The 25,755-nt window shown below is 39.1% G+C and overlaps 2 protein-coding genes across 3 annotated transcripts in view; one reads left to right on the top strand and one right to left on the bottom strand.

Annotated features, from left to right (window-relative positions):
* Positions 1 to 1,928: 1,928 nt before the first annotated feature.
* On the bottom strand, positions 1,929 to 13,432 carry rcbtb2 (regulator of chromosome condensation (RCC1) and BTB (POZ) domain containing protein 2). Of its 2 annotated transcripts, XM_037774382.1 has the most exons (13): positions 13,216 to 13,432; positions 12,933 to 12,971; positions 11,641 to 11,775; positions 10,679 to 10,829; positions 9,713 to 9,879; positions 9,473 to 9,631; positions 8,591 to 8,698; positions 8,359 to 8,501; positions 7,873 to 8,063; positions 7,048 to 7,174; positions 3,947 to 4,086; positions 3,713 to 3,843; positions 1,929 to 3,600 (listed from the first exon to the last, which is right to left on the bottom strand). In XM_037774382.1, the coding sequence occupies exons 3-13, from the start codon at positions 11,764 to 11,766 to the stop codon at positions 3,460 to 3,462; spliced, it is 1,584 nt and encodes a 527-aa protein (XP_037630310.1). In that variant the 5' UTR covers positions 11,767 to 11,775; positions 12,933 to 12,971; positions 13,216 to 13,432; the 3' UTR covers positions 1,929 to 3,459. The 2 variants fall into 2 exon arrangements, with proteins under 2 accessions (XP_037630310.1, XP_037630311.1); XM_037774383.1 differs by lacking the exon at positions 12,933 to 12,971 and having other exon boundaries at positions 11,641 to 11,777.
* A 3,191-nt stretch (positions 13,433 to 16,623) lies between these two features.
* fndc3a (fibronectin type III domain containing 3A) overlaps positions 16,624 to 25,755 on the top strand; it is a 58,042-nt gene continuing 48,910 nt past the window's right edge. The window contains exons 1-2 of the mRNA XM_037774365.1: positions 16,624 to 17,056; positions 21,646 to 21,789. Coding sequence (XP_037630293.1) covers positions 21,679 to 21,789 — 111 coding nt within the window. The 5' untranslated portion in view covers positions 16,624 to 17,056; positions 21,646 to 21,678. The remainder of the gene's footprint in view (positions 17,057 to 21,645; positions 21,790 to 25,755) is intronic.

The following is a 25,755-nucleotide window of genomic DNA, read 5'->3' as shown; positions in this document are numbered from 1 at the left end:
TAGAAAAGCCAAAGTTACCAATAGGTTGAGCAGATTACAGCTCTCTTCTATCAACAACAACTTCCTGTCAGCACAGAGGCTGATGCTTTATTCTTAGGCCTGACTAAAGTACCCCTCAGAATAGAAGTACTATAGGTGACTCTTTATCTCGAATTACAGAAAATAACGCTGTTGGAAAGTATAGAAAGCACTTAATTATAAGCATGGTTGTACTCAAGCACAATTTTGAGGTATTTCAGAACAGCCATTTTATGTTACTATATTTTTACTTCTACATTTTAGAGGGAAATATTGGACTTTTTTCTCCACTACATTTTTCTGATGGCTCTAGGATCTTTGCATATTATGATTTTACTTACATTATGTATGATCATCTTATAAGATACTATAAAAATCCCCTCCACTTGACCAGGTGCAACAGTTAAATGTTTCTCACACATTAATTCATGTTGCTGTGTGAATATTTCTCAACTTCCACTCAAGTTTTGAATGCAGAACTACCTGCAACTATTTTTACATTTTCATACTGCCGTTCTTAAATAAGAGATCAGAATACTTCTTGCACCACATCTCTTTTAGGAAAATCAAAGGGCTTTTGTTGGGATCAAATGAATCCATCATTTAGATCACATTATTGTCTCAGTGTAGGGGGTTTTGTATGTGGCAGAGTGCCAGTTACCGTTGGCAGCCGTGTGCATTTCCTCATTTTCTGTGTAAGACCGTTTAACTTGCGTGTCAGCTGTGTTGAGTCATTTCGTGTGACAGTGTACATATGTTTAGTCTGAGGCTTTATTCATGGAATAACATATTAACTTGACTGACAGCCTAATTCTGCATACTATACTATTAAAAGGCCCCTTATATGAGAAACGCAATAGGGTATAATGTGATTTCTGGCAACTGTAATGCAAAATGAAAGGAAATAAAAAGCTCAAATCACCAGAGAAGCTTACACCAAATAGTCTTCTATGCTGTATATCACAGTGTGTGTTATCCTCAAAGCCATGTGCACATAAATTCAACATCATTTATTTTGGGAGTAGCCATTAGCTGGAACCAAGTAACTGAATTATCGTCTGTGAGCTGCTGATCTGGCTTTCATCACAATATGCCCAAACATACTGTCTGTTAGGGCTCAGCTCAGCATACTGTGAGGCTTAAGTTTCATTTTTGTCGAGACTTTATGAAAGTAGAATCAACACATTATTTTGCCGTTCTGAAAAAAAGGTTTTTAAAAACAATGGTAAACTTCCCAAATTGTATATTTACTACACACCAATTATATTGGATTGCATTATCTTGTTCTTATGGCCACACCCTGAATCTTCCTGGTAGGTATTTGGAATCTGTAAGAAGTCTGACAGGATGATGTAATACTGTGAAGTTGCATATGTGGAGAATAACAGGAGCTTCTCATTGTGCAGACATGAGTCAGATTGTATTACATCTTACCTGTTCAAATCATTGTCCCCACGTCCTGTATAAATGACATAACACCGGCAATATTACGAGTTGCGTATTAAGTATTACATGCCTTTTGAATGTTGCAAGTTTCATTTGCTTGCATTTCACTCACCGGACGGTGCAACTGCAATATGCAGATAAGTGTGATATTTTGGTGAAGCAGAGTGAAGCAGGTGTGAAAACCTCAACATGTATTTTGGGTACTCAGCAGGTTTTCAGCACACAAATGCAGGAATATAAAAAGATATTCAAGTACAACACACTGCCCCCCAATGGCTTAGAGCTGCTATTGGTAAAACACACAGACTGTATACCACAGTTTAAGTATTAGTAGTATGTAGCTAACTGTACATTTACCCAAACATGTTGTATGTGCTAAATATTGACTTCAGTATTTTAAATTGTGTATACATATCAAAGCTGTAAATTATTCCATCAATCACAGAAATAACACATACATCAAATCATGTAGTTACTCCTTTTAATACATTTTAGATTATCAAATGTTACCATTAATTCTGGTGTCAGCAGTTTACAGCATTTCCCATACAAAATGAAAACACACAGGCATTTTTTTAGTAATTATCAAAATGTTCCAAAAAAATACAATAATTGGCTTGTTAAAGTAAAAGTATTTTTGCTCGGATCTAGACATTTAATGTGGAATTATCTGGTAACTACATTTTAAGACCTTGTGGTCCTATATGTGAGGCTAATTTCAACACAGTAAGTTGGCAACTACACAAAGCCAGCACTATTTCATTACCACAAGGTGCTACCAGGAGGGGGGGCGAGATATAAAGAAAGACTTGTAAAAACATCCAGAAGTTTGCTGCCGACATACAAATAATTAAAAAAAATAAAACTTTTTGTAAACATAGCAAATTGCAATGAAACAAAACTGTAACATGAGCTGCACCTACAGTGTAACATCACCGACAGGCTACACAGGAACCGATATGCTTTGTGTAAGTCAGACAGCGTTTCCGGCTGCACACGGAGGGTTAATCTGAACACAAGTAAACATGCAGCAGGATGTCCTGATCTCTCAGAACTGACTGCACCTTTTTATGTCAGCGGCCAACGTAACTGCCTACAGCTAAACAGTGCAAATGTTAGTCTGTAAAAACATTGAACCACAAGTTTGGATGGCAAAGGTGAATAACTACGATATAAAACAAAGTGGCAAAATTTAACATTGTTATATGCAAGAGAACGGATATTATCACTGATCAGATACAAACTATAGTTGTTCAGAAAAAAAGGGGGTCAAACATATGTTGCCGTTTTCTAAAAACAGAAGAACGGCTTGTGTTTTCCTCATTAAATATGACTTCTCAATCCAGGAAGTTTGAGAATCAAGGCTTCATAAAAAGCAGCACAATGTGAAGTGTCAGTTCATGGCTATAGTACGATATACGCATTGATATTTTGTTTTACTAACTGATAAAAGGGCAGTGTTATAAAAAAAAAAGTACTTACACCTCAACGCTTATACTGCAATGAATTAAGTTTAGCATACTGCATTTCCAGGCATCCTGTCTGAGCTGCTTGTCACTGTGAGGCACCCCGTCTGTCTGATGACTAGCTTAATCAAACAAACCAGATACCTGAGGCTTATTGTCAGCAACACAAAGACGATCACTGTGGAACATCTTTCTATTCATCCTCTGCACTGTCTGCTTGTGACTGACCCCGAGTGAGGTAACCCAATATTTACGCCCCGAGAAACTAGTGTGTGTGTGTGTGTGTGTGTGTGTGTGTGTGTGTGTGTGTGTGTGTGTGTGTGTGTGTGTGTGGGCTAGGTTTAGGGCAGCAACACAGAAGCAGCGGTCTGACGGTGAAACCTGAAACCGTTTGCCTCTCCGGTGTTAACATCCCCGGCGACAAGGCTTTGAAGTGCTGATCAGCCTGGTGTTTACTTTGGTCTAGGGTCGACTCTCAGTGAGCTGAGACCTCGTCGTGTTGAATCCGTCACTACTGGGGGCACTCTAGTCAGTTTTTGAAGGCCCCGTAGCGGCTGGCTTTGCTAATGAAGTTCTTGAGCAGGTCGTGGTCCATGTCTGCAAAGGCCTGGGTCTGCGTGACAGCCGTTAGGTGGTTGACGCAAAACTTGAAGCAGAACTCCTCCAGGTCCTAAAAATGAAGAGGGCTGTCTGGTCAGTGCTGAGGAGTATAACTGACTAGCTACTGAGAAGGCCCCCCGCCACCACGGTGCCTGACTGTGTGTCAGGGGCTATGAGCTTACCCGCGCCTCATACTTGACAGCGGCAGAGAGCAGAGTGATGGCGTTGTCCTCGGAAATGCCTCTCTTGATTGTTTCCTGGCACAGCCTCTTCAGCCTCGTCTCCCGGTAGAACGTGGCCAGGTCTAGCAGCCCTGTACACACACACACAAGGACAACACACAGGTGAGTGTGTTTAGGACTTCTGCCCTGACTTTTTCAGTGTGTAAGAGGACTGTGGTCCATGTGTGGGCTTACCAACAGCATCCTCTGGTGGCAGGTTAATAGAGTCTGTGTAGAGGTACTCCAGAAAGGCTCGGTACACCAGGTGTGGGAACTGGTGGATTTCTATGGTATCCTCATCTGTTTCATTGAGCAGTGCACGGAAATGCTCACATCTGGAGAGGGAAGAAAATAAGCCGACTGCTCCAGTGACAGGGTAAAAGATACCACACCGGTGATTTAGCATGTGTTAGCCTGTCCTTAAAGTGTACTTAACACTACTGCTGTTTTGCAAATCGTGCTGTAAGTGATTCAAAAACAACATCCTACTTTCAGAGAACTCAAGCCAAGGTTTGTTGTCAAAGTTATATTATCATTGTGAGGTTAACGCAGTGCAGCCTGCACTTACAGCAAACTGCATTACCAACCAATGAAAATGAAATTTGCAGAAAAAAAAAGAGACTTGAGGTCCGCTGTGATCGATCACACAACTCAAGCAAGAAACTGCTAATTAATTCCATATTGTATGGAAACAGTGGTTGTCTGTTAAAATGAACAATGTATCTGCAAAAATCTGAAACACCACAGTATCATTTTAAAACCACTCAGAAGTAATATTAAGTATACGTGGTTAGTAGTTAATAGTTCATATTTCTTTGTTTCTATTAGGGCTGTCAGACGATTAAAATATTTAATCGTGATTGATCGCAAATTAATCATACATTTTTTATCTGTTCAAAATGTACCTTAAAGGGAGATTTGTCAAGTATTTAATACTATTATAAACATGGGAGTGGGCAAATATGCTTCCTGTATGTAAATCTATGTATATATTTATTATTGGAAATCAATTAACAACACAAAACAATGACAAATATTGTCCAGTAACCCTCACAGGTACTGCATTTAGCATAACAAATATGCTTAAATCATAACATGGCAAACTCAAGAAGCCCAACAGGCAACAACAGCTGTCAGTGTGTCAGTGTGCTGACTTGACTATGATTTGACCCCAAACTGCATGTGATTATCATAAAGTGGGCATGTCTGTAAAGGGGGGACTCCTGGGTACCCATAGAACCCATTTTCATTTACATATCTTGAGGTCAAAGGTCAAGAGATGATGCAATAACTTCAATCTAGCTTTAAAAGCTGAGCCCGCTACAACCTAAAAAATCGCAAGTTGTGTTAAATATTTTAATTAGTGCCGTTAAAACAAATTAGTGTTATTTGGGTCCTGGTCCTGTGTCCCTCTCGTCTGTTTCTTGTAAGGCTTAATTTCCTTCATGGGGATTAATATTGTAATTTTTCTGTACATGATGGTCAATCCATTCAAGGATTTATTTAAATAACATTATGTGGACTTATAGACACAAGTATGGTAAATATAAATATACTTATGTGTATATAGTGTACTATATATAAAATAAAAATAAAATAAAATTTAGCGCAAGTTTGGAGTGTTATTTAGGCTCCTTCGCTAGTACGACATGGTTGGTTTTCTAATTTCATATGATATCAGTATCTTCACTCTACCTTTAAAACTGAGCCCGCTACAACCTAAAAATCACAAGTTGCATTAAAGTGTTAAAGCACTTAAAACGAAATTGCGTTAACGCGTTATTATCGTGTTAACTTTGACAGCCATAATTTCTATACATGTTTGTAATAATTTGTGTTCTCTATTTGTCTGATTTGGATGTAAATCATGTTTTCTCTCCTATACCATTTTATCTGAATCCCAGGACTACATAATTTATAACTGAATAAGTATATACATCTGTGGGTAATATACCGGAATTCTTACTGTAACACGGTGTCAGAGTGAAAATGAAATATATTCATATATTCTTGTGATCTAACTTAAAATTCACTCTTAATGCCATAATACACTTCCTGAGGCGTAGCAGAGGCACTTTGCCAACAACTATAGCCCACAGTATTTTCCTTAATTTGTACCTTCTGGCCCTCCTGCATTATAAATACTGATTACCATTTTCACTGGCTGCTAATCTCTGCTGACTCAAAAACACTGCCTCCCTATCATTTCTTCTCAGGACACGCTTAAACAACCAACCGAGTCTTCACTCTTCAATGTGCATCTCAAACGTGTCATTTGCATGTGATCTTGCCAGAGCGCACATTTTGCTCTGTTGCATATATTCGCGTGAGCGCGTGCACTAGGGTTGACATCGCAGACAGTCTGGCTCCTTCCTCCTGACAGTGCAAAAGAGCAAGGAGCCGGAACGCAGATACTTTGTGTCCAAGTGTGGTTATAAAAAGAAAAGCAGGAAACAATAGGTCTGTCTTGGCTTCCCCGTGACATTAACAGGAAAGAAGAGGAAACGCTGTCTAACAGATTCAAATGCAGGCAACACAGCAGTCAGCATGTTAAATTCATTATCATAGAAAGATCAGTGTGTTTGCTATCATGATGGCTGCACAATTAACAAAATGGTTTGTCTGTCTTGATTTTTTATGTTGCTATAATTAACAATCCCACAATGCTGCAACATCAAAGTGTGTTTCTGTTCCCCTGAAAACCCCACAATGGTATACCAAACGCTCTCTTTACTCATGACCGAGCACAACCTCTAAATGTGAAAAATAGATTCATGTGACCAAAATGAAAGTCAGGATGGAGAAGCAGGCTGTTCCGGTGAGGAAGAAAAGAAAACCATCGCTTAAAAACAGTCGAGCAAAGAAGAAAAGAGTGCAGTGGCTCGACTTCAGAGAGGAAAACCTGGAGACAATGTTTCAGTTCCTACATAAAGGACCATCATGTGCATCCAAAGGTCATTCTTAATTTGGTTTGTGTATAAGAAACTCAATAAAAAGATAGTCTAAACAAAAATAAATATTGCATGTGAGCAAGTACAGCTCAAAAGGTTTGCACAGCTCACCAGACACATACCAGCTACTCAAAATGTCATGTGACTGGATGGGAAATGTGTTTTTTTGGTTAGTCTTTCTAGACTTCCATTTAATTTTTAAGGAGTTTATGTTGCACTGAAAAAAAAAGTAAATATTAATTTGAAAAAACTAAAAGGTGAAAAAATCATCACATCACTAAATAATCCCAATAACCAAGTAGCACCAGTTCATATTTTGCCTTTGGACTTTGAGGGTCCTCGTACCTGATTTTCAGCAGGGCTTTGTGAACATGGATACACTTCCCATCAACCAAGAACTTCAGGTCTGAAATCTCCGGGCTGTCAAACTCCTTCTTCAAAGACTGGGCAACGGTCAGGTAGTCATCGCCATCTGGCAAAAAATAAAGAAAAGTATGTTTGTTTTTAAGGAACTAGTAAATAACTAAATGTTTTCTATTAAATGAGGCCTGTCTTTGAAACTGGGTAAGTGTTATGTCTATTTTACAGTCCTGTAACAACCTCCATATTTCTCTGTAAAGACATTATGTACAGGAATACATTCTTTTATTAAAATCCCATAAATTTAAAAAGATGCATTTAGACCCTACAGATATGACTCTCTCTGGTACACTTAGTAAAAAAGGACATTCTAGGGAATCACAAATTTAATTGGAGTCACTATTTAGTCCTGTAGCACTTCAGTTAACAGGTAACTGACAGAAACATATTGCACTCATGAGAGCGCTGATGATTTCACTGGCTTGTTAGTTAAACACATTTTTCAGAGCGATGTCATTAACTTTACAAAATGGAGTGTAAACAAAAAAATAAATTCTGATCCATCTGAGCTGAGTTCAAATGAGGTCAGTCGGTAATATGATAGGATTGTTTGACGTGGACGGGAAACACAGTTTCCTGTTTATTTCTTAGACCACTTCCAGGAATTTGAGGTATGTTTACCTCTGACCAGTAACAGGGTAAATGGGACAATGTCACATGGTTAACAAAAAATAATTATTGAGGATGCTATAGGAATTCTTGGGCTCCTCGTCAGTTTTAAAAATATTTATGTTCCTATAAAACTCTTACCTACTGAGAGGAGGTGCCACGTGACTGCTGGTGTGGCGAAGCACGCAAACACGTCGTCTGTGCCGCTGAAATGGGTGAGGTGGGGGCTGGCCACAGCCTGACCTCGACACTGACCCCACATCAGAACCTGGCCGCTCTGGGTCTTGGCAGCTGACGTGTGGCTGGTGTGACACGCAGCCACTTCCACCATCCTAGTGGCAAAAGCACTATTCAAACCTTAACGTCCTGCTAATGTACAGCCTTCTTAAGCAGACTGTATGCTGAAATACGTCTAATAAAGAGGCAAAAAAGGCAGTCTATCATAGACAAATATATTTCTAGTCAGCAAGCAGTCTTTTGTTACTCTACGATGTTTAACAAGTTATGCCTTTGAGGCATTTAGCGATTAAATCTGTCAGGATCCCGTCATGCGGCCCTCAGTGACCTGTTGTGATGGCGATGAGGTGTCGCTGCTAATTGAGGCCAAAGTAGAAAACAAGTACTAACCTCTCCTTGTCTGTGTTTATTAGGGTGGGGAGAGCTTGGTTACTCTTATTGCCTGTTCCCAGCTGCCCGTACGAGTTGGCTCCCCAGGCGTAAACCATCCCCTCATCTGTAAGTGCTAACGTATGTGCATATCCACAGGCGACCTGTATATGGAAGGAATTAAGCTCAATGTTAACTGAAATAAATGATCAAAACAGAGCTTTATGAGATTTATCTCTCCCTGGGCTCTTACCTGGACGATGTTGACACCTTGGAGAGCAGCGATCCTGCACGGGGTCTGCTGATTTCCATTGTTGCCCAAACCTAGCTGTCCATTGCAATTGTAGCCCCAACCATAGATCTACACACAGGGGACAGATTCAGACTACGCACACACTCTATCAAGACATTGGTGGGGAGGATTTTCTGTAATTGTTTTGAGCTTCTATTATCTTTCACCTATATCAAATACTGTAAAGAAAATATCTGCAGTTGATTTGCGTTTTCTCTCAATTTTTCTCTTCACATTCTTTTAGAGCTGCAACAAATAATCGATTAATCGACAACTATTTCAATAATTGATTAATCAGTTTGAGTCATTTTTCAAGAAAAAAAGCTTCTTAAATGTGAATATTTTCTGGTTTCTTTACTCCTCTATGACAGTTAACTGAATAATCTTTGAGCTGTGGACAAAACAAGACATTTGAGGACGTCATCTTGGGCTTTGGGAAACACTGATCGACATTTATCACCATTTTCTGACATCTTATAGACCAAATAACTAATCGATTAATAGAGAAAATATTAATAATCATAATCATTAGTGCATATACTATGTATATTCTAACACTGTCTTCTTGGTGGAGACAACACAACAACTTTTGAATACACTGGGACATTAAATTAGGGTAAAAATGTGTTTAAAATGATCGGCCCCTGTATATTTCTAAAAAAAAATACATAAGAACATAAAATGATTAGCCATGTCACCTTATGTTTAGGTGTGATACACATTTGCATTAGCCAACCCCCTTCAAAATAGAGGACTGCCCACTGCCAAAAAAGTTGACCTACCGAGAGCACTGATTCACTTCATGTTCATGCTAAACGTCTGCAGATGGATAAGACACATTACCTCTCCATTGTCCAGTACAGCCATAGAGCAGAGCTGACCACAGGCTATGTTAACCACCACTTTGTTCTGCAGACAGCTGCTGACCCGGCGTGGTGTCGGCTGGTTGGCAGTCGACCCTGAACCTACTTGGCCTGAGTTGTTGTAACCCCACGCGAACACCTGAACACAGAGATAAATGTTCGCTGTCCAAAGCAACGCAGAGATAAAGCAGAATGAAAGACACAACGGATGATAGGTTACCTCTCCATCAGTTGTGAGGGCGATCGTGTGGTGGGAGCCACAGGCCACCTCTGTCACTCTCTTGCCAAGGAGGTTGGTGGAAACCAGGGCCGGGGTCAGTCCGTGGTTGGTGGTGCCATTGCCCAGCTGGCTGTAGCCATTGTGGCCCCAAGCAAACACCTCTCCATCTACGGAGCAGCGGGCAAACTTTCATTCATGTTGTCTCAGTGGTTAATATTTTATTAATAGATAAGAAGCAGTCGACTTCATATGACTCAAAGACATCTGGATAAAAGGCAAAATCTGTGATCCATATGTGAACAAAAAGTTGCCACCACTCTGAAATTAACTGGCAGGTCTGTTGTACTACAAGAACTGACACATGACAACTAGTAAATCAATGTTTGTTTCTTGATGCTGTAAAAGTTGTGTTTATACCACTGACTGGAGTAAAACACACTAGAATCTGAAATCTGATTGGTTGGGAAACAAGAAGCACCTTTTTCACATCTATGTTACAATCACATTATCTATGTAAATAGAAGTCTAATTTCTATGGCTAAGCACTGATTGGACCAGTAAGGGTTACAATAATTGTCTATTGTTTGATGCAACATTGTGTGACTAGTTTACCCACAAATAACAAGAAGGCCACTTTTGTACCAAAACACAGTGAACTGTTAAATGTCAGCATACAAGCCGGAAAATTGCCTTTAGCTGAAAGCCTTATTACCATAATTCATAGAACATTTAGTATATTCAGATCATACTCATATGAATACAAGTTATTAGACTCTAATAACTACCTTATTTGTTTGCACTGTTTTGTTCTAATTAGGTGATATTTGATAGTGTACAGGCAGCAATGACACAGCATCGTCATAAAACCAGATTCTAGACATTTGCATGCATCATCTTGTTGTTTGTGATGTCAGAACTTTGCATCATCCCCTCAGGGACAAACAAAAGTTTTCTGGACTGGATTACCTGCAGTAGCGATAACCACATGCGGTCCTGTTCCATAGCTTAGGGACACAATCTTCTTTCCACACAGGACATCAATCCGGCGCGGCTCAATAGTGCTTTGAAGGTCTCCGAGCCCTAAACAGCCGCTGCAGTTGGTGCCCAGAGCAAAGACCTGCAAAAAGACCAAACATCACTGATGAATATTAATACATGATGCATAAATACTGTTGTTTACTGATAAATACGGACACCCTAGTAAACACAAAATACTGGGAGTAGACTAAATAATATCATCACTTTGTTAGTTGGATTTTAATTACAACTGGCCTGCAACTAATGATTTTCATTTTTGCTAATCTGTCAATTTTTTTTTTTCATCAATTGTCTAAAAAGTCTCAAAAATCAATTTTGTGTCAACTGACCAAATAACCAATGGACTAATCATTTCACCATATTTAAAACTACACCTGCAACCAAAATATAATCTTTTTTGTGAGATTCCATTTTCAGAAATCTGATTTCCCAGAATGTTTGTAAGCTTTATGAAATAATATCAACTAAAGGAATAACTGTGCAGTGTGTGCACACAGGCAAGGCAGAATGAAATATACTCCACCATTTAATGTGACCATTTAATCACGATTGACTGCTCTAAAAAATAACCTGTTTGGGCCACAGGGACAAACAAATGAGCGAGGGAGGCAAGACGAGGCACGTCCTACACCTTTACCAGGATAAAGATGGAGCTTGCTCGGGTATTAGGCCTGTACGTCTAAAGATAGACTCATTCTATCTGCTTATCTCTGTGCCTGCAACTGCAACCTGCATCAACCACAACGTGAGAGGCCTGCAACATTATCCACTTCGAAATAGACAATAATCAAACCAATATTATGAAAGGAGATTAAGTCGGTCAGATCTTGCAACACATCTTCATGTAAACAAAAGGATTAGAGCACCGTTGCTTAAAGCCAAAGTGTTACCTCGTCATTAACTGTGACATAGAGGGCTTCGTTTGCAGCACTGCCAAAGACACAAGCCTGACGAATAAGCCGTAGTTCCTCAGGAGGAAGGAGCGCAAACACTGGCCACTTCCCTACGTCCAGCATACTACTCAGCTGTGAAATGAGGAGAAGACACAGTTAAACAGATGTGAATGAGAGTCATCCACAATTTGTGATTAACAAATACAGTGTACAAAAGCAGGAAATGTTGGAAAAGGCCTTCATGGAAAGATTTTAAAAAAGTATGCTCTTTCAACATGTGCATGTTCCTTTCCCTAAGCATTGTACTTTGGGTATCTTTGACAGAAAGAATATATTCATAGGGTAAAGTAAAATGTAGTGTCACAATCAAGCAGGAATGCGGTGAAGTTGTCAAGTTAAAGCCATTCCTGCTCCAGTAAATAAATGATTGCATACAAATTACTATTGTTGTTGTTGTTGTTGTTGTTTATCATACAGTTATCAAAAGATGGCAAATGGCAAAAATCTGACCAAAAGAAGGTCAAACTACACCGTTTCAGTAATAGCCTATGCCAAAAAAAGGAAATTACTGTAAACTGGAGATGAAGTATTGTCCAGTCTGTAGCAACCATTGCACACAATAAAAGCTGAGAGAATAAATGGTCTACCAAGGTTTTCCCAGGCCAGACAGAAAGTGGGCACTGAGCCCAGTTTTGTAGACAGATTAAAACATGTATGGGTGTTGCCTGAGGTAAACCCTTTAACCATGTGTTTACTGACAGAGAGGGTGAAGCCCAGGTTATGACCCCTACACATTTTGCTTTTGCTCTACCATATCTAAAGCCTGATGAGATATTTTCAGTGCAATGGAAACTAAACCATGTGTGAAGGATGTCCTCTTCTTTTTAATTTACATCATGATGTTCTCAGGTGGCATAACCAGCTCACATTAATAGATTTGAAATAGGTTACTTGGGCCTCTGTATTTAATGGAGCTTATTTATCATCTTGACTTTTTTTCAAAATCAGTATATGTCCATAAAGCCTCCTTGTCTCCTTGAGTAAAGCTGCCTTTCCCAAAACTCATTACAATTAGGTCAAATACATAGAAAGGGAATATCATTTAATATGATTGACATTTAGTAGCAATTCTCAGCTGAAATATGAGCACCAATACCCCACTGTCATATCTGGCAAAACTACAGTGATTGTCTCTCAATGAGCAATAACAGAGTTGCACTTAGCATAAACCCAGACCTCATCAACACCACTCCTCCCTACCTACTGTACACTACAGTACACCCACTCACCGCTTAGGAGATGTCCAATACTTCCAATCAACAGATGCTAAAGAGGATCCACATGACGTTAAACAAGGCAGTACACAGCAGCGTTGTGAGACTTACAGCCTGGTTTACAAAGTAGCAACATAACAGTGGCTAATGTAGCATCTAGGCTACCATTAACTAAGCCTGACTATCAAACTAAACGATCCAAAACAAACCTACTAACTTCATCTAATTAGCATTAAGGAGTATGAGGAGTATTGTGCTGCTGGAGCCGCTGCGGGTCAATCTGTTGACGGTACCTGGCTGCTGTTGTTCTAGCTACTGGTTCCTCCGCGGTGTCGTTTTCTATTCACTGAACACTGAAACAATGACAGGTTGTCAGACAACATATTTGCGTTTCAAGTTGCTAATGGGATCATGTCGACAGCCTGGTATGGAGCTAGCTTCACATCAGCAGCTGTGGGTGCATCTTGTTATCGTTAGCTATGATCGCTACCGACTGAAAACACACAAACACACCACGGTACTTCCTGTAGTGAGATGGTGCGTTCACAGACAGTCGGAGCTGGGAGCTTCTAATGTTTGTTATGGGCAAAATAATAATTACTATCTCTTAGTAATAGACTTTGTAACATTTAAATTGTGTTTTGTGACGCAGCTATCTGCTTTTGAAAAGTGCTAAACAAATACATATATCATTTAAAAAAAATAAAACTCCAATACTTTATCAATTTGTTTTGAATATTAAAAATGAGTAAAAAGGGCTATACAATCCATAAAACAAAAATCAATTAAATCAATAAAGTTATTGATAGTGATATCTCCATTTGTACTGATATCTAACCCCAATTAAATCAAGATTTGAAATATTTAGGGTGATAAGTATATTGCAGCTTGTTTAATTTGGATGCACTTACATTGATTTTAATAGTACAACATTTAATATTATATTCTGTATTTAATTTGAAAAATTTGTATAATGAGTATAATTACAATATTTACACATGTTCTGTTTACATGTCCTCATATGCAACTGATGCAGGTGCTACTTGCATGAAAGTTTTTCTATATTTCCATAGGTCTATCTGTGTATCTTCAACCATATCCAACCTATTTGCTTACTGAAGTCACTTTGCTTTCATTTTGTTTTGCACAGATTGATGACAGCTCAAAATGTGATTGCCTTGAAGTCAGCTGAGTGAAAAACAAACATGACCAAATGTGACACAGCTCCATGCTGCTCTAATGCTCATCACACACTAAAAAACAATTGTTGGATGGATTAAAAATGGGGACACAAGTGTAAAGTTTAACCTGATGGTGGTGCCAGAAGAAAGGTCATGTTGTAAATCAAAAGGGTTTCTTCTCTGTATGGTGGCCTTTTGGGTACATCTTGGTCTCATCTGTTTTGTTAGAATTGGTTCGGCCTTCATCAGTCTGAGCTGTACTTGGGCCAAGCTGTGCTCAGAATTTATTGCTAATGTTCATTTGCATGTTAATGTGCATACAGTTAGCATGTTAACTATTGGATTATATTTCGTATGTAACATTTTAATGTTAGCTTGTATTACACAATCCACTTCCACCACCCAGATCTCACTTCCATTTCTCTGTGATAAATGTTTGTCACACCACTGGCACTAAATGTTCTGGCAAACATTGTCCAAAATGTAGATGGATATCGCAGAATAGTTGCATAGGAACAAAAATCATAACTCTCTCTGTTTGACTGCAGAATGTCTGTGCAAAATGCAAAGAAGCGGTTGGCCTTTTGATTGTGAAGGATTAACCACAAACTCTGCTGTTGTGTTGATGTTTCAGATTACAAATCGGATCTAAATACTTATTATTCTATTAGACTATAGATTAATTTCCCCGCCTTGTATTCTTTCAACACCAAATCAAACCAATGATCCAAGCCAATTGTTACATGGGAGATTCATTATTGTTCATAAAATAATTGCATAGTTCTTGTAGCATTTTCACATCTACAAAACCCACCTCTTCTTTTAGAAATATAGATTTGTTGTGGGCTGCAAAGGACTTCGTGAACAAACCTGGCACTTGAGAAGCACTTTCTCTCTGTGTACTGACTTGCACCGTCATCATCATCCTGTCTTGAATACTGTGTTGAAAAAACCCTAGAATGCTCTTTGTGGGGATTTATAATCACAATTTATGCAAGAAGGCATTTAACAACATGAATATAAGGGTTTAATAAATAAACAGGTTTTTGTAATGTGACTGAGTACTATGATATTGAAATGTTCAGATCAGAGTCAATTGTTGTACATGCTAGAATATATCAACCAGGATCCACTGTTATTCACAGGAAAACAGTATAGAGATATTTATGTTTGTTGGTGTCATAGAGAGAAAATGATTAGTAAGTGCAAATTACACATGAAGCTAGGCCACCAATTATGCAGTAATGTACAAACAGTACAAAACAATATAACACAAGGAGAACAAACCTGCTTTACTAGCTAGAACTGAAATGTTTAACTAACATACTAATATCAGTGAAACTGTATGTAATACATGGCAACCAGCAGGTGGAGCCATGGATAGCCTAGCCTTAGTGCATGTCAGTGTATGACACATTGCACTTGTTTGTGCCAAAGCTTTACAGACCCTAATTTGACATGCTCATATTTTATTTGAAAACAAATTCACATGTGTTGGTAAGTATAATTTGTGTCTCCAAAAGTAAATAAGTAAACTGTGAGGTAATATATTGTGCATTATTGTATATATTGTATATTTCGAATACATCCATTCCCAATTCCATGTGCACTTTTTGATGGATGGACAGTAGCTCACAGTCTACAATTGTGTAATGTGCGTGTGTTTGTTTTTGGGGTAAAATAAAAGCATGATATTTAAATATGCCATTTTAATACTACTAATTTTAATACAGTCCCTTAACCTGCTGTCTGGCTGTACCAAAGGTTGTGGTTTAACAATTGGTTTGTAAGTCTAAGTTCGAGTTTGGCACAGCAGCATGCCATGAAATGAAAAGGGCTTCTGAAACCAAGACATTCTTGAGTGAATTTGCTTAAAATGAGGTGTTGTGATACTGGATTGTGACTGATGGATTGTCTGTGATGTCAAACCTCAGTATCAAGTTCCTGACACTTTGTAGTCTAATGATCAGGAGGTAGAGCCTTAGAAATAAAACACCCATGTGCAACCACTATTTCAACCTTTCAATATAAAATGTCACACATGAAAGACATTATAATTGAATATAACATAGATAGATAGATAGATAGATAGATAGATAGATAACAATTCTATTTCCCGTACAGGAAACAGTAAAGATGAATGAACAGTGTCCTTTAAAGGCGACATGATGCTGTTAAGGTAGATCGGAAATTTCCAAACAGACGCTGGCCTCGGTTCAGTATTGTCTGAAGACCTCTGTAATAACTCAGCACGGCAATACTGAAACTGAAGATCACATCCACGTCAATCACATGTGTTTCATGTTTCTCTGCGATTGAATTGATCCAGCAAACCGATCACAGACACGTCAACCTTAACGTCTTTCCTTAAAATCATGAACATGTAGGTTGACATATGAAGTTTATTATAACTGTACGGATTACTGTCCACAACCACAACACAAGCTGAATAGTAAAACAATATGACCATATTATAAATGTGTCTCTTCTATCTGCTATCTGTGAATGTGTTATTGGTAATGAACACACAGCGCATGCGCACTCTGAGCTCTGGAGCGATGGCTACATTCCTGACTTCAGTGCGCGGAGCAGCAGAGCTGGATGGAAAGTTAGCTCGATAAAACCAGCACCAGGCTGACACTATCGATACATAGCATCACCGCTACCGCTCGGTAGTCACTTCGGTCTGTTTCAGGTGTAGTCAATACGAGCAGTCGTCGTTCACATTACGAGAACAGCACCATCTTCATCCTGCTAACTCTTAGCTCAGTAGCATTAGGCAGCTAACACTAGCATGTCACAGTTAGCCTGGTCTTGTGTTGATCTAGGTAACGGTAGCTAGCCAGGTATCCGGCTCAGGTGTGTCAGGAAAGTCATCGGAGCTCGCTGAACATTTGGTGAAGAGCTGCAGAGGAACCACCGCTGAGCATCATCACTGTGTCCGTCCACACTGACTGAGTGAGTAACGATAGCTGCTAAGAACCTAGTCTGTTGTCTTATACAGTCTGTGCTTTATTAACTGTGTCTGTTGAGGGAACTCGATGTAAACTGTGAGTTGATCGTTGTGAATTAGCTGACTGCTGCAGCTAACGTTAGATAACGAGCAGCTATGATGACATAACGCTAAGCACACACACACACACACACACACACACTTACACACACACACACACACTTACACACACACCTGTAGCTAGAGTCAACACTTGTCCTGGCTGCAAGGTAGCTAACCTAGTTATGGACCTAGCTCTGGCAAATAAAGAGCATTACTCTAAACATTGACTTTAGTATTACTAGTGCGACATGTTAGACATGTTTGTAGTTGATAGAGCTTGTAAGAAAGCAGAGATGGGTTAGCTAAGTGGCTAACGGTGAGGCTAAGTCCAATACAAACATGCACTAAATGGAGAAGCAGCTGTTACTGTACACCGTGTGAAGCTGTCTGGCAATAGGAAGACATGTCTCCAGGTGTTCCAGCTAAACTACCGCATCAGGGTTCAAACCTGGGTCCATTATAGTCCTTATTACAAACTGACCTTTTCCAAATCATTATACACGTGAAGCCTTATGTTTTTTATTTATCATTATCATGATTTTGTCTATGCCTTTGTCTAATACTTAACAATACTTACTTACTTAATACTCAACTTCAATAATTTCCCAATTTGGGATCTATCTATCTATCTATCTATCTATCTATCTATCTATCTACCTTTCTATCTACCTTTCTATCTTATTTATCTATCTATCTACCTTTCTATCTATCTATCTATCTATCTACCTTTCTATCTATCTATCTATCTATCTACCTTTCTATCTTATCTATCTATCTATCTATCTATCTACCTTTCTATCTTATCTATCTATCTATCTATCTATCTATCTACCTTTCTATCTATCTATCTATCTATCTATCTACCTTTCTATCTATCTATCTATTTATCTATTTACCTTTCTATCTTATTTATCTATCTATCTACCTTTCTTTCTATCTATCTACTTTTCTTTCTATCTTTCTACCTTTCTATCTATCTATCTATCTATCTATCTATCTATCTATCTATCTATCCATGAGGAATAAACAGAAGTGTTGGCTATTATTAATGTTGGCTATTATTATTAATTATTAATGTTAAGCTATTATTCTACCCATTCAGGGTGTTTTCCCCCATCTCACCAAAACTGTAACTGAAAGACAGCTGTTGTTTCCTTATTGAATGCACAGTCAAATATTATCTACAGTCAACAACAGATGTTACCACAATTTCGATTTAGAAGTAGCCCTAATGTTTATTGTGTTGCTACAAAAAAAGGCTGTGCTCAGGCTTTAGTGTAATACAGCCACAACAGGAGTTTAACACCAGTGTCAGCTGGTGTTTTTCAACTGGGTTTAACAGGAATTTGTGGTGATTTTTTGATTATTTATTAGTAACTTTTATAGACACATTTTTTTCCTAGAGAAGGCAAAGAAGCAAAGGGGGGAAAGTACCTGCACTGTTCATTTTTTTTTTTTTTAGCTCAGGTATTGTGTCACTCATGCAGCCTCCACAGGTACTGACTAAAGTATACAAAATATTTAATATCACCCACACAATGATGTCATATTTGGGAAAATGAATAATCAACTGTCTTAATTTCCAGTGTGAGTATAGAATGCTATTTGGAGCTTCATTATGTGTGTGAAACGTGGGTGGTCAGGGATTTCCCTTTGTTACTTCTCCTTTCACTGACCCTTAGCTAGCTGATGAGTGTTCTTGGCAAATCATTTTAGACTTGAACATTCATTTACTTGAAATTGTCTTGTGTTATAGAGTAATATAACAAGGTGATTGCAGTGATTGACTTGGAGGCCTGGTGACCACAGAAGGGGCCTGCCATCATCTAATGCCTGCTAGTAATACTAGGCTAATCACATGCCGGTCCTGCACTGTAGCAACGGTTCCCTCAAACCCAGTTCATTGACCATCACACTGTAAACTGACTTTGTTGTTTAAGCTTAAGGATGGGAGGGGCTAAAGCTGACAGATAAGCCAGATCACTGTGAGGTTTAGGGGCGCATGCGCACGATTGTAATTAGGTTCAAGGACACATGTTACATTTCTCTCATGGTGTTCTGTTGTTTTGTGTCTGAATTTTTGTAAGCCATGTAATCGTTTAATTTTTTTTTTTTTCTCCACAAGTGGTCAGACCTCAATGTGGCTCTTTATAGTCTTATTTCATTGCAGTGTTTTAAAAGGAACCGTATCTTCCCTGGATACTCTCATAGGGTTTGACTTGACATGAGCTTATTTATAATCCCTCTTGGTTGATTTGCATTTGTTGATTGCTTGAATTTAGTAGACAAGACATTATATGCTTCCAACCACAGCCAGCTTTTGGATATTAGTGTTTGTTTGTAATGTGAAGATGTGAGCAAACAGCATTGCAGCCTTATTTTTCAATTGAAGGGGTTAGCATTTTACCACATGCAACAATTTCCTTTTCTCTTCTCATATACCCCCTCCCTTTAAATTATCCCATTATTTAAACTCTAACACTATACTATTGTGCTAGGTAAGTTGTCCATACCTGTCACCTGACAGACATCATGCACAAGACATTATGCCACCTGATGGCTGCTTTGTCTTTTCCTCTAACATTGTGACATGAGGGAAACATTTTTTTTTAATCCTCTGATAGGATAATTGGGTGCAGTGGTTTTGAAAAAGATTTTTATCTTCTCTATTTTTCCTATCCATTTGGCTTTTTCACATTTTGTTTTACCTAAGGCAGGTGTGCTTGTATAATGGTATGTCTTTAAAAAAACAAAACTATTTAGTGTATCTAACTTTTGAAGGAAGGAAAAACTTTCTGAACTGTGGCATACCAATAACCACTTTTCAATCTTGCTGTGATTTATTGTTGATAATACTAACTAAGTAACTTAGCTTGCATCACCTCAACAACACAAATTCCATGTAAGTGGAGCAAGCAACATTTGGCAAAGACCAAGTACCAATTACCAAAACAGAATGTTTATATCCTATAAAAGGAAATGCATCCGATCAACCCTGTCTGTGGTTGGTGATCAGGCCTGTCTAGTTTGGATGGAACAACTGGTCTAACCTGGCCGCTCATTGATGGCATCAGAAAATATCTTTCAGACTCAGCAACTGGGTTGCTGTGCCAGAAAATGCTGCCAGTGCGTGACTGGCAGTGGAAAACAGCGGATGTGTTTTGAAATTAATTATGATGTGTGCCAAATTCCCACTTTTAAATCACTAAATATAGACTTTAATATCATCATAAAACTGGGGGGAAAATCCACCAGCAGTGGAGGATAGCAGATGCGTGTCCTATTGCCCAACAATCATATCCAAATAAAATTTAGGCTACAGTATCACTCCCTCCAGGAAATACACAACACCGTGGTTCTTCTGTTACTGATGGATTTAATCATCTCTTAATTGCACCTCAGTCAACATAACCATCATCAAATCCACCATCGAACGGTTCAAAATACAATACAATGAACCGAATAATTATGTTTGCATGGCACACAAACTGTAGACATGTAAATGTCATGTAAATGTGCGCTCCGAAACATAACATGAAATGGACATACCTTGCTGGCTGCACACAACCGAGAGGGAATGAGTCCTGAACACCGTTAAATCTTCAAGAACGGGCAATGCAATCATCTTAAAATTAAAATGAATGCTTCACATGTATGTCTAGAAGGAAATTGCCACAACTAAATGTGTCCCCGCAGAACACAAGACGTAAACATAGTTCCTATGTGTAAAAAACAAACAAATTGATGTTCATGAAAATAAATCGCATAAATAATATAATGTAAACAAACACAACATGTTAAATAATGACATACAGAATTATGGCAGTTAAATACAGTGTCTTTATATACAGTAATTGTCACTGTCATATTGTTTGTAATGTTTAAATGAAAAGTGATTTCAACATCTCTAGAAATTGATCGATATTTTGTAGTGATAAATATTATCCTATCAATTTGTAGTAATCAGTACGAATATGCACATTCATCCATCCACCCGTCCCTTCATCTAGCCATCTTTTCATCCATCCATCCTTGATTTTCATAACCTGCTTAAGTCTTAAAGCCAAAAACAATACGTTTGAAAGAAACCTGTTTCAACTATAAGCCATCATCAGCGTCGCGCCACGCCGATGACGGCTTATAGCTGAAATGCATTCGTTTGTTTGCCCAGAATAAATGAAAAAAGACACTATCTGTGAGGGCCGGTTATTTGTTTCTTCTATTCTTACGACTACCATGCACCCGATACTGTTCAAGATCTGGAGACGTGCTCGCTGTTATTTTCTATTTTATTCAATGAATATACCTGCAAAATATAAACCCATCATAGTATTCACTCATACTGTATAGTAGGGGATGGGAGAGAGAAGCCGCATCCTGTGGACACAGGGTAAATGTAGTTCTCATCACAGGTCTAATGGCTGGCTGAAAGACTCAAGACGATGACACCACAAATTGTGCATTTCCATTGACCGCAGTTTCTTTGTTGCAGGAGTACCTCTTCAGTGGTGTGAATGAGGGAGACATGGCAGACCACACCCCACCTCTGGAGTCCGGCCAGCTTCTCAGCCCTGATCTCCCAATTCTGGCCTCACCACCGCCCCCAGCCATGGTCAATGGGGAGGGCCCCCAGCAGGTACGCTCAGACACCTCCGCCCTCATGTGTCTCTGCTATTAGTCACAGTCGCTTAATCAAGTCTGTTATTCCCAAATAGACTTTTAGCAATCTGCCTTGTAATTACAGTTGAAGGGATTTGTTAGAAGTGGTGCCTCTGGCTTATTTTCTCTGTTGTTGGCCTTTGTTGAACTGTTTTGAGTCCATGTAGCTGAGCCTACGATATGGAAAACAAAGCCTTAATAGCTTGTGCTAGCTTTTTTGTGCTTGTCAGAATTATTTGTACAATTTCATGCATAACACTTGGCTGCTTTGCAAAGCAATGAATATTGATGCCTTAAAATGCATTACAATCACAGACGTAATCAGTGAGTTTGAGAAATTTTGGCAGGTGCACTTAAAGCACTTGAGCACTTACTTAGGTAGTAAGTAACACTAGAGGCAGTGGCATAGTGTATGGTTTGACCAGCACAGCAGGGAAACACTAATGTGGTATTTGGCCTGACATGTAGTCCAGCAGAGGCTGGAGCCAGTGTTGTGTCAGGCAATAATAAATCAGAAGGTGTCTGAAACCCTGCATGTAGATTTGGTTGATATGACTGTAGAAAAATGAGATGCCACTGTATGAATTGGTTTAATTTTATAAAATAATCAAGATTTAATATCTCAAACCAGCTGTATTTGAAAGAGAAAAGCCTTTCACTCCGTTGCTATAAACTCAATCTCATTGTTGTAATCGTCGTAACTGTTTTCTGATACATTTACATTGATAACCGCGTACAGTACGTGTCTTTTGTGAAACCTGATGCGTTAAGTAGCTTGTTTCAGATGCTTAAACAAATATGCACATATGGCTGCTACTCAGATAAGTACTGAAACAACCCAAACGGATCTGCTGTCCTCACTCAGCATATAAGATATTTCATAGGCAACAGGTGCTTGTTTGTTTGGAACCACATCTCTCTCAGTTTTGATAGCAGTTTTGATTCGCTGTATGGGTACAGGATATGGGGTGATATTCCCCATCATCTCCTGTCAGTATCAGAGTGAGATTGAGTGGCCGTGACAGGCCCGGGTGATTTCCCTGTCATTTTGATGGTCATCAGTTCGATTTGCTTAAGTTTCCGTGACTTCCTGGGGGAGAGCGTAGAACCCACAGTGATATCCGTCATTTCCTCAGTCTTATGCAGTTTGTCTAGATAAGACTTGCTAATATTAGCACTGCCCTATAAACATGCCTTTCCAGCCATCTTGTCATTTTCCACAGTGGAAAATCCCTCGCCTGAATCGGGCTTTGTTCACACAGAGATCAAATTTTGCTGGTTGAGTTGGGCTGTGAGGGTGTTGTTCTCATGGAATTCAGTTACTTACCTTACCACCTCCCACAAAGGTTACCTGATTACCTGTACTCGTCCCCTGTCAGTGTTTACAGTGTTTTATGAGAGCTAGAGGAGTAAAATGCTGCTGCAGATCCTTCCTGGCTTACATCATTACCACCCTGCTGCTCACACCAATTTGAGACACTGCATGTTCATGATCGCTGAAATGTGCTATGAGGAGGAATAACAAGTATCAGATAACACAGAGCAGTTGCTGTGTTTTTCGAACTATAGCATGATGACATTGTTTATGCACTAGAGGTATCAAGTCTCGGTTATGCTTTCCGCAAGGATGGTCGTACGGACATGAGCTGATGTGGAATCTAGGGATGCACCGATTGGGAAATTCTGGGGCGATACCGATGTTTAAAATAACAATTTGGCCGATACCAATACAGATGTTTTTGTTAATATTGTTTTTACTGTTATTTATTTCCCTTTTGCGCCAGGGAAACAAAGACCTCTTCATTATTAAAAAAATAACTGAGCTGTTTTAAAGTCATTCAGCATTTCATTACACTGTCTTTGAATGAGCACAAATTAAATCATACAAATTTATGAAACAACCTTTAACCTTCTTTCACATGAAAAATATTCTTTTTTTAAAATAACTGCTTCAAAAGCCTTTTCAGCTGCCTACTCAATGAGAAGAATGTTTCAGTACTTATATAGCCAAACAAAAATATGTTTTGTAAAACATAAATAACTGTAAATGTAGGCCTGAATTTTAAAGTGATTAGAAACATAAGCAGTGTTTTTCAGACATAGACTTTACTTGGGCAGGCCACCCATATATTAACGCCCGCACAGTTATATTTGGCGACCCATTTCAGCATTTTAATTTTTTTATCTATCCTAGAGAAGGATGCCATCCGCGTGCGATTAACTACCGGACTAGTAGAATATTCAGGGAGCGAATTGGCGCAAAATTAATACAAAACAACAGATAAACATCGACCACTGCCATCAGCGAATGTCATCTTATTTGCCGGTAGGCAGTCAACAAGGCGAATATCGACCGATACCGATGTTTAGCTGATGAATCAGTGCAACCCTGATGAGGAAACGTTTGGATCTTGAACTCCTTGCAGGTTTCTCCTCACGGCAAACCGACATTCTCAGAGCTCCTCAAAGTTCTCCATTTTCTCCGCACATCTGCTTCCGCGCGGTTAGAAAATGTTGGATGTGCACGGACAAGCGAAAACCTGCCGCACGGAACCCCTGCGAAGGGCCGTGTCTGATGGTATGATGCCGCTTTGGCCGTACGGACACTCGCGACCCTCGTGGATGCGGCAAGCATAAGTCAAGCTTTAGTGTATCCCTCTAAGACAATACCCAGATGCATGATACAGAGACAATCTATTGCTATTGAGTTAAGATTTGATATTATTTGGTATTTTAAACTTTACGTTAAATAAATGGTAGCTAAAAACCAATATTATTATGGACAAAATAGCAAAAATCAGTATAGAATAATTTATTTCAAGTATTAAGAGGTCCCATTGTCAAAAGAAATGATGCCTACTGCTGCATCAACAATAGCAAACAATGGGCAGTGATACACAAGGCCAAACCTTTTGGGCAGCCCCCATTATGTATGTATTTTTCACTGAAATGCTGCCAGATCCTGGATATTATGCGCTGCAACTTCAGGGTCAGTATCATCCATCAGCCATCATTTTCAACGACGCTATATAGGTGCATGTCCTTGCAAATATAATGGCTTATTACTTCAGTTATTACCTTTGACCGAGAGGAGCTGGGTGCGAGTGTGCAGCTGCTAATGCTAGCATGCTTAGCTTTCCTCAGATTGACTTCCCCTGCAGATAACATTAGAATCTAGCCTCTACTGTGTGAGTGGGTTTACCAATATATTTTTAAAGTATTGTATGGTTGTTTCACATTTTGCATGGTTCTACAGTTTTTTGGGGATTTGCCTCACTGTTTGCAGAATCAGAAGAACGTTGAAACCTTGTACCTACCTATGTTAGTTTACTTATTGGAAATTGGCACTAAACACAGTGTTATTATGGGAGTTTTTAGTAACTTGTGAAAGCACATATGGCACATAAGGCGGTTTGATGTGACTGATTTCATGGCGTCTGACTACTGATCTCGATGCAAAAAAAGACATCCATTTTGCATTATTCGATGTGGGGCTTTTTAAGGACTGTTGTTTGAGCGTCGCTGTGAATAAGACTTTGCTTGTGTGTGTTGTGTGTCTGAGGAGGTGTGTAAATATCATGACAGCTGCAGAGTGAGGAGCAGGAACCACTGGAGGGGTCTGGGCCCTGACAGAGCGAGGCAGGACTGTGGTGACAGTGAAGAGGATTCACAGCGATGGCTGACCCCTCCGTTTCTGACCTTTAGTCGGAGAAGCTGCAAGGACACCTCATTCTTTGTTCTTGGTTTCTTTATCCCAGTCTTGGCTTGGTATTAACGCTCTGTTGGACCAATTATTCTGAGTCATGGAGGAAGCTGTTGTCTTGGGGTTATTACCTGAGATGATTCCTTTTTAGAGATGACTTTGGCTACAGTATGATTCACTGCTTCCATCCATTTAAGCCCCCCCTCCCCTCCCAAGTTTGTCCTGCTCCTGCCGTTTGGT

Source organism: Sebastes umbrosus, chromosome 7, assembly GCF_015220745.1.
Source record: "Sebastes umbrosus isolate fSebUmb1 chromosome 7, fSebUmb1.pri, whole genome shotgun sequence".
In the NCBI taxonomy this organism is placed as follows: domain Eukaryota; kingdom Metazoa; phylum Chordata; class Actinopteri; order Perciformes; family Sebastidae; genus Sebastes; species Sebastes umbrosus.
The sequence above is the reverse complement of the archived record's forward strand: the minus strand, read 5'-3'. Positions and strand labels throughout refer to the sequence as shown.

Excerpts from the sequence above, each read along its gene's own strand:
- rcbtb2 (XM_037774382.1), bottom strand. The coding sequence starts at position 11,766 with ATGCTGGACGTAGGGAAGTGGCCAGTGTTTGCGCTCCTTCCTCCTGAG. Across the intron at positions 10,830-11,640 it reads ATGTCACAGTTAATGACGAG|GTCTTTGCTCTGGGCACCAA; the intron begins GTAACACTTTGG and ends GTCTTTTTGCAG. Across the intron at positions 9,632-9,712 it reads CCCTCACAACTGATGGAGAG|GTGTTCGCGTGGGGTTACAA; the intron begins GTAACCTATCAT and ends CTCTGTGTTCAG.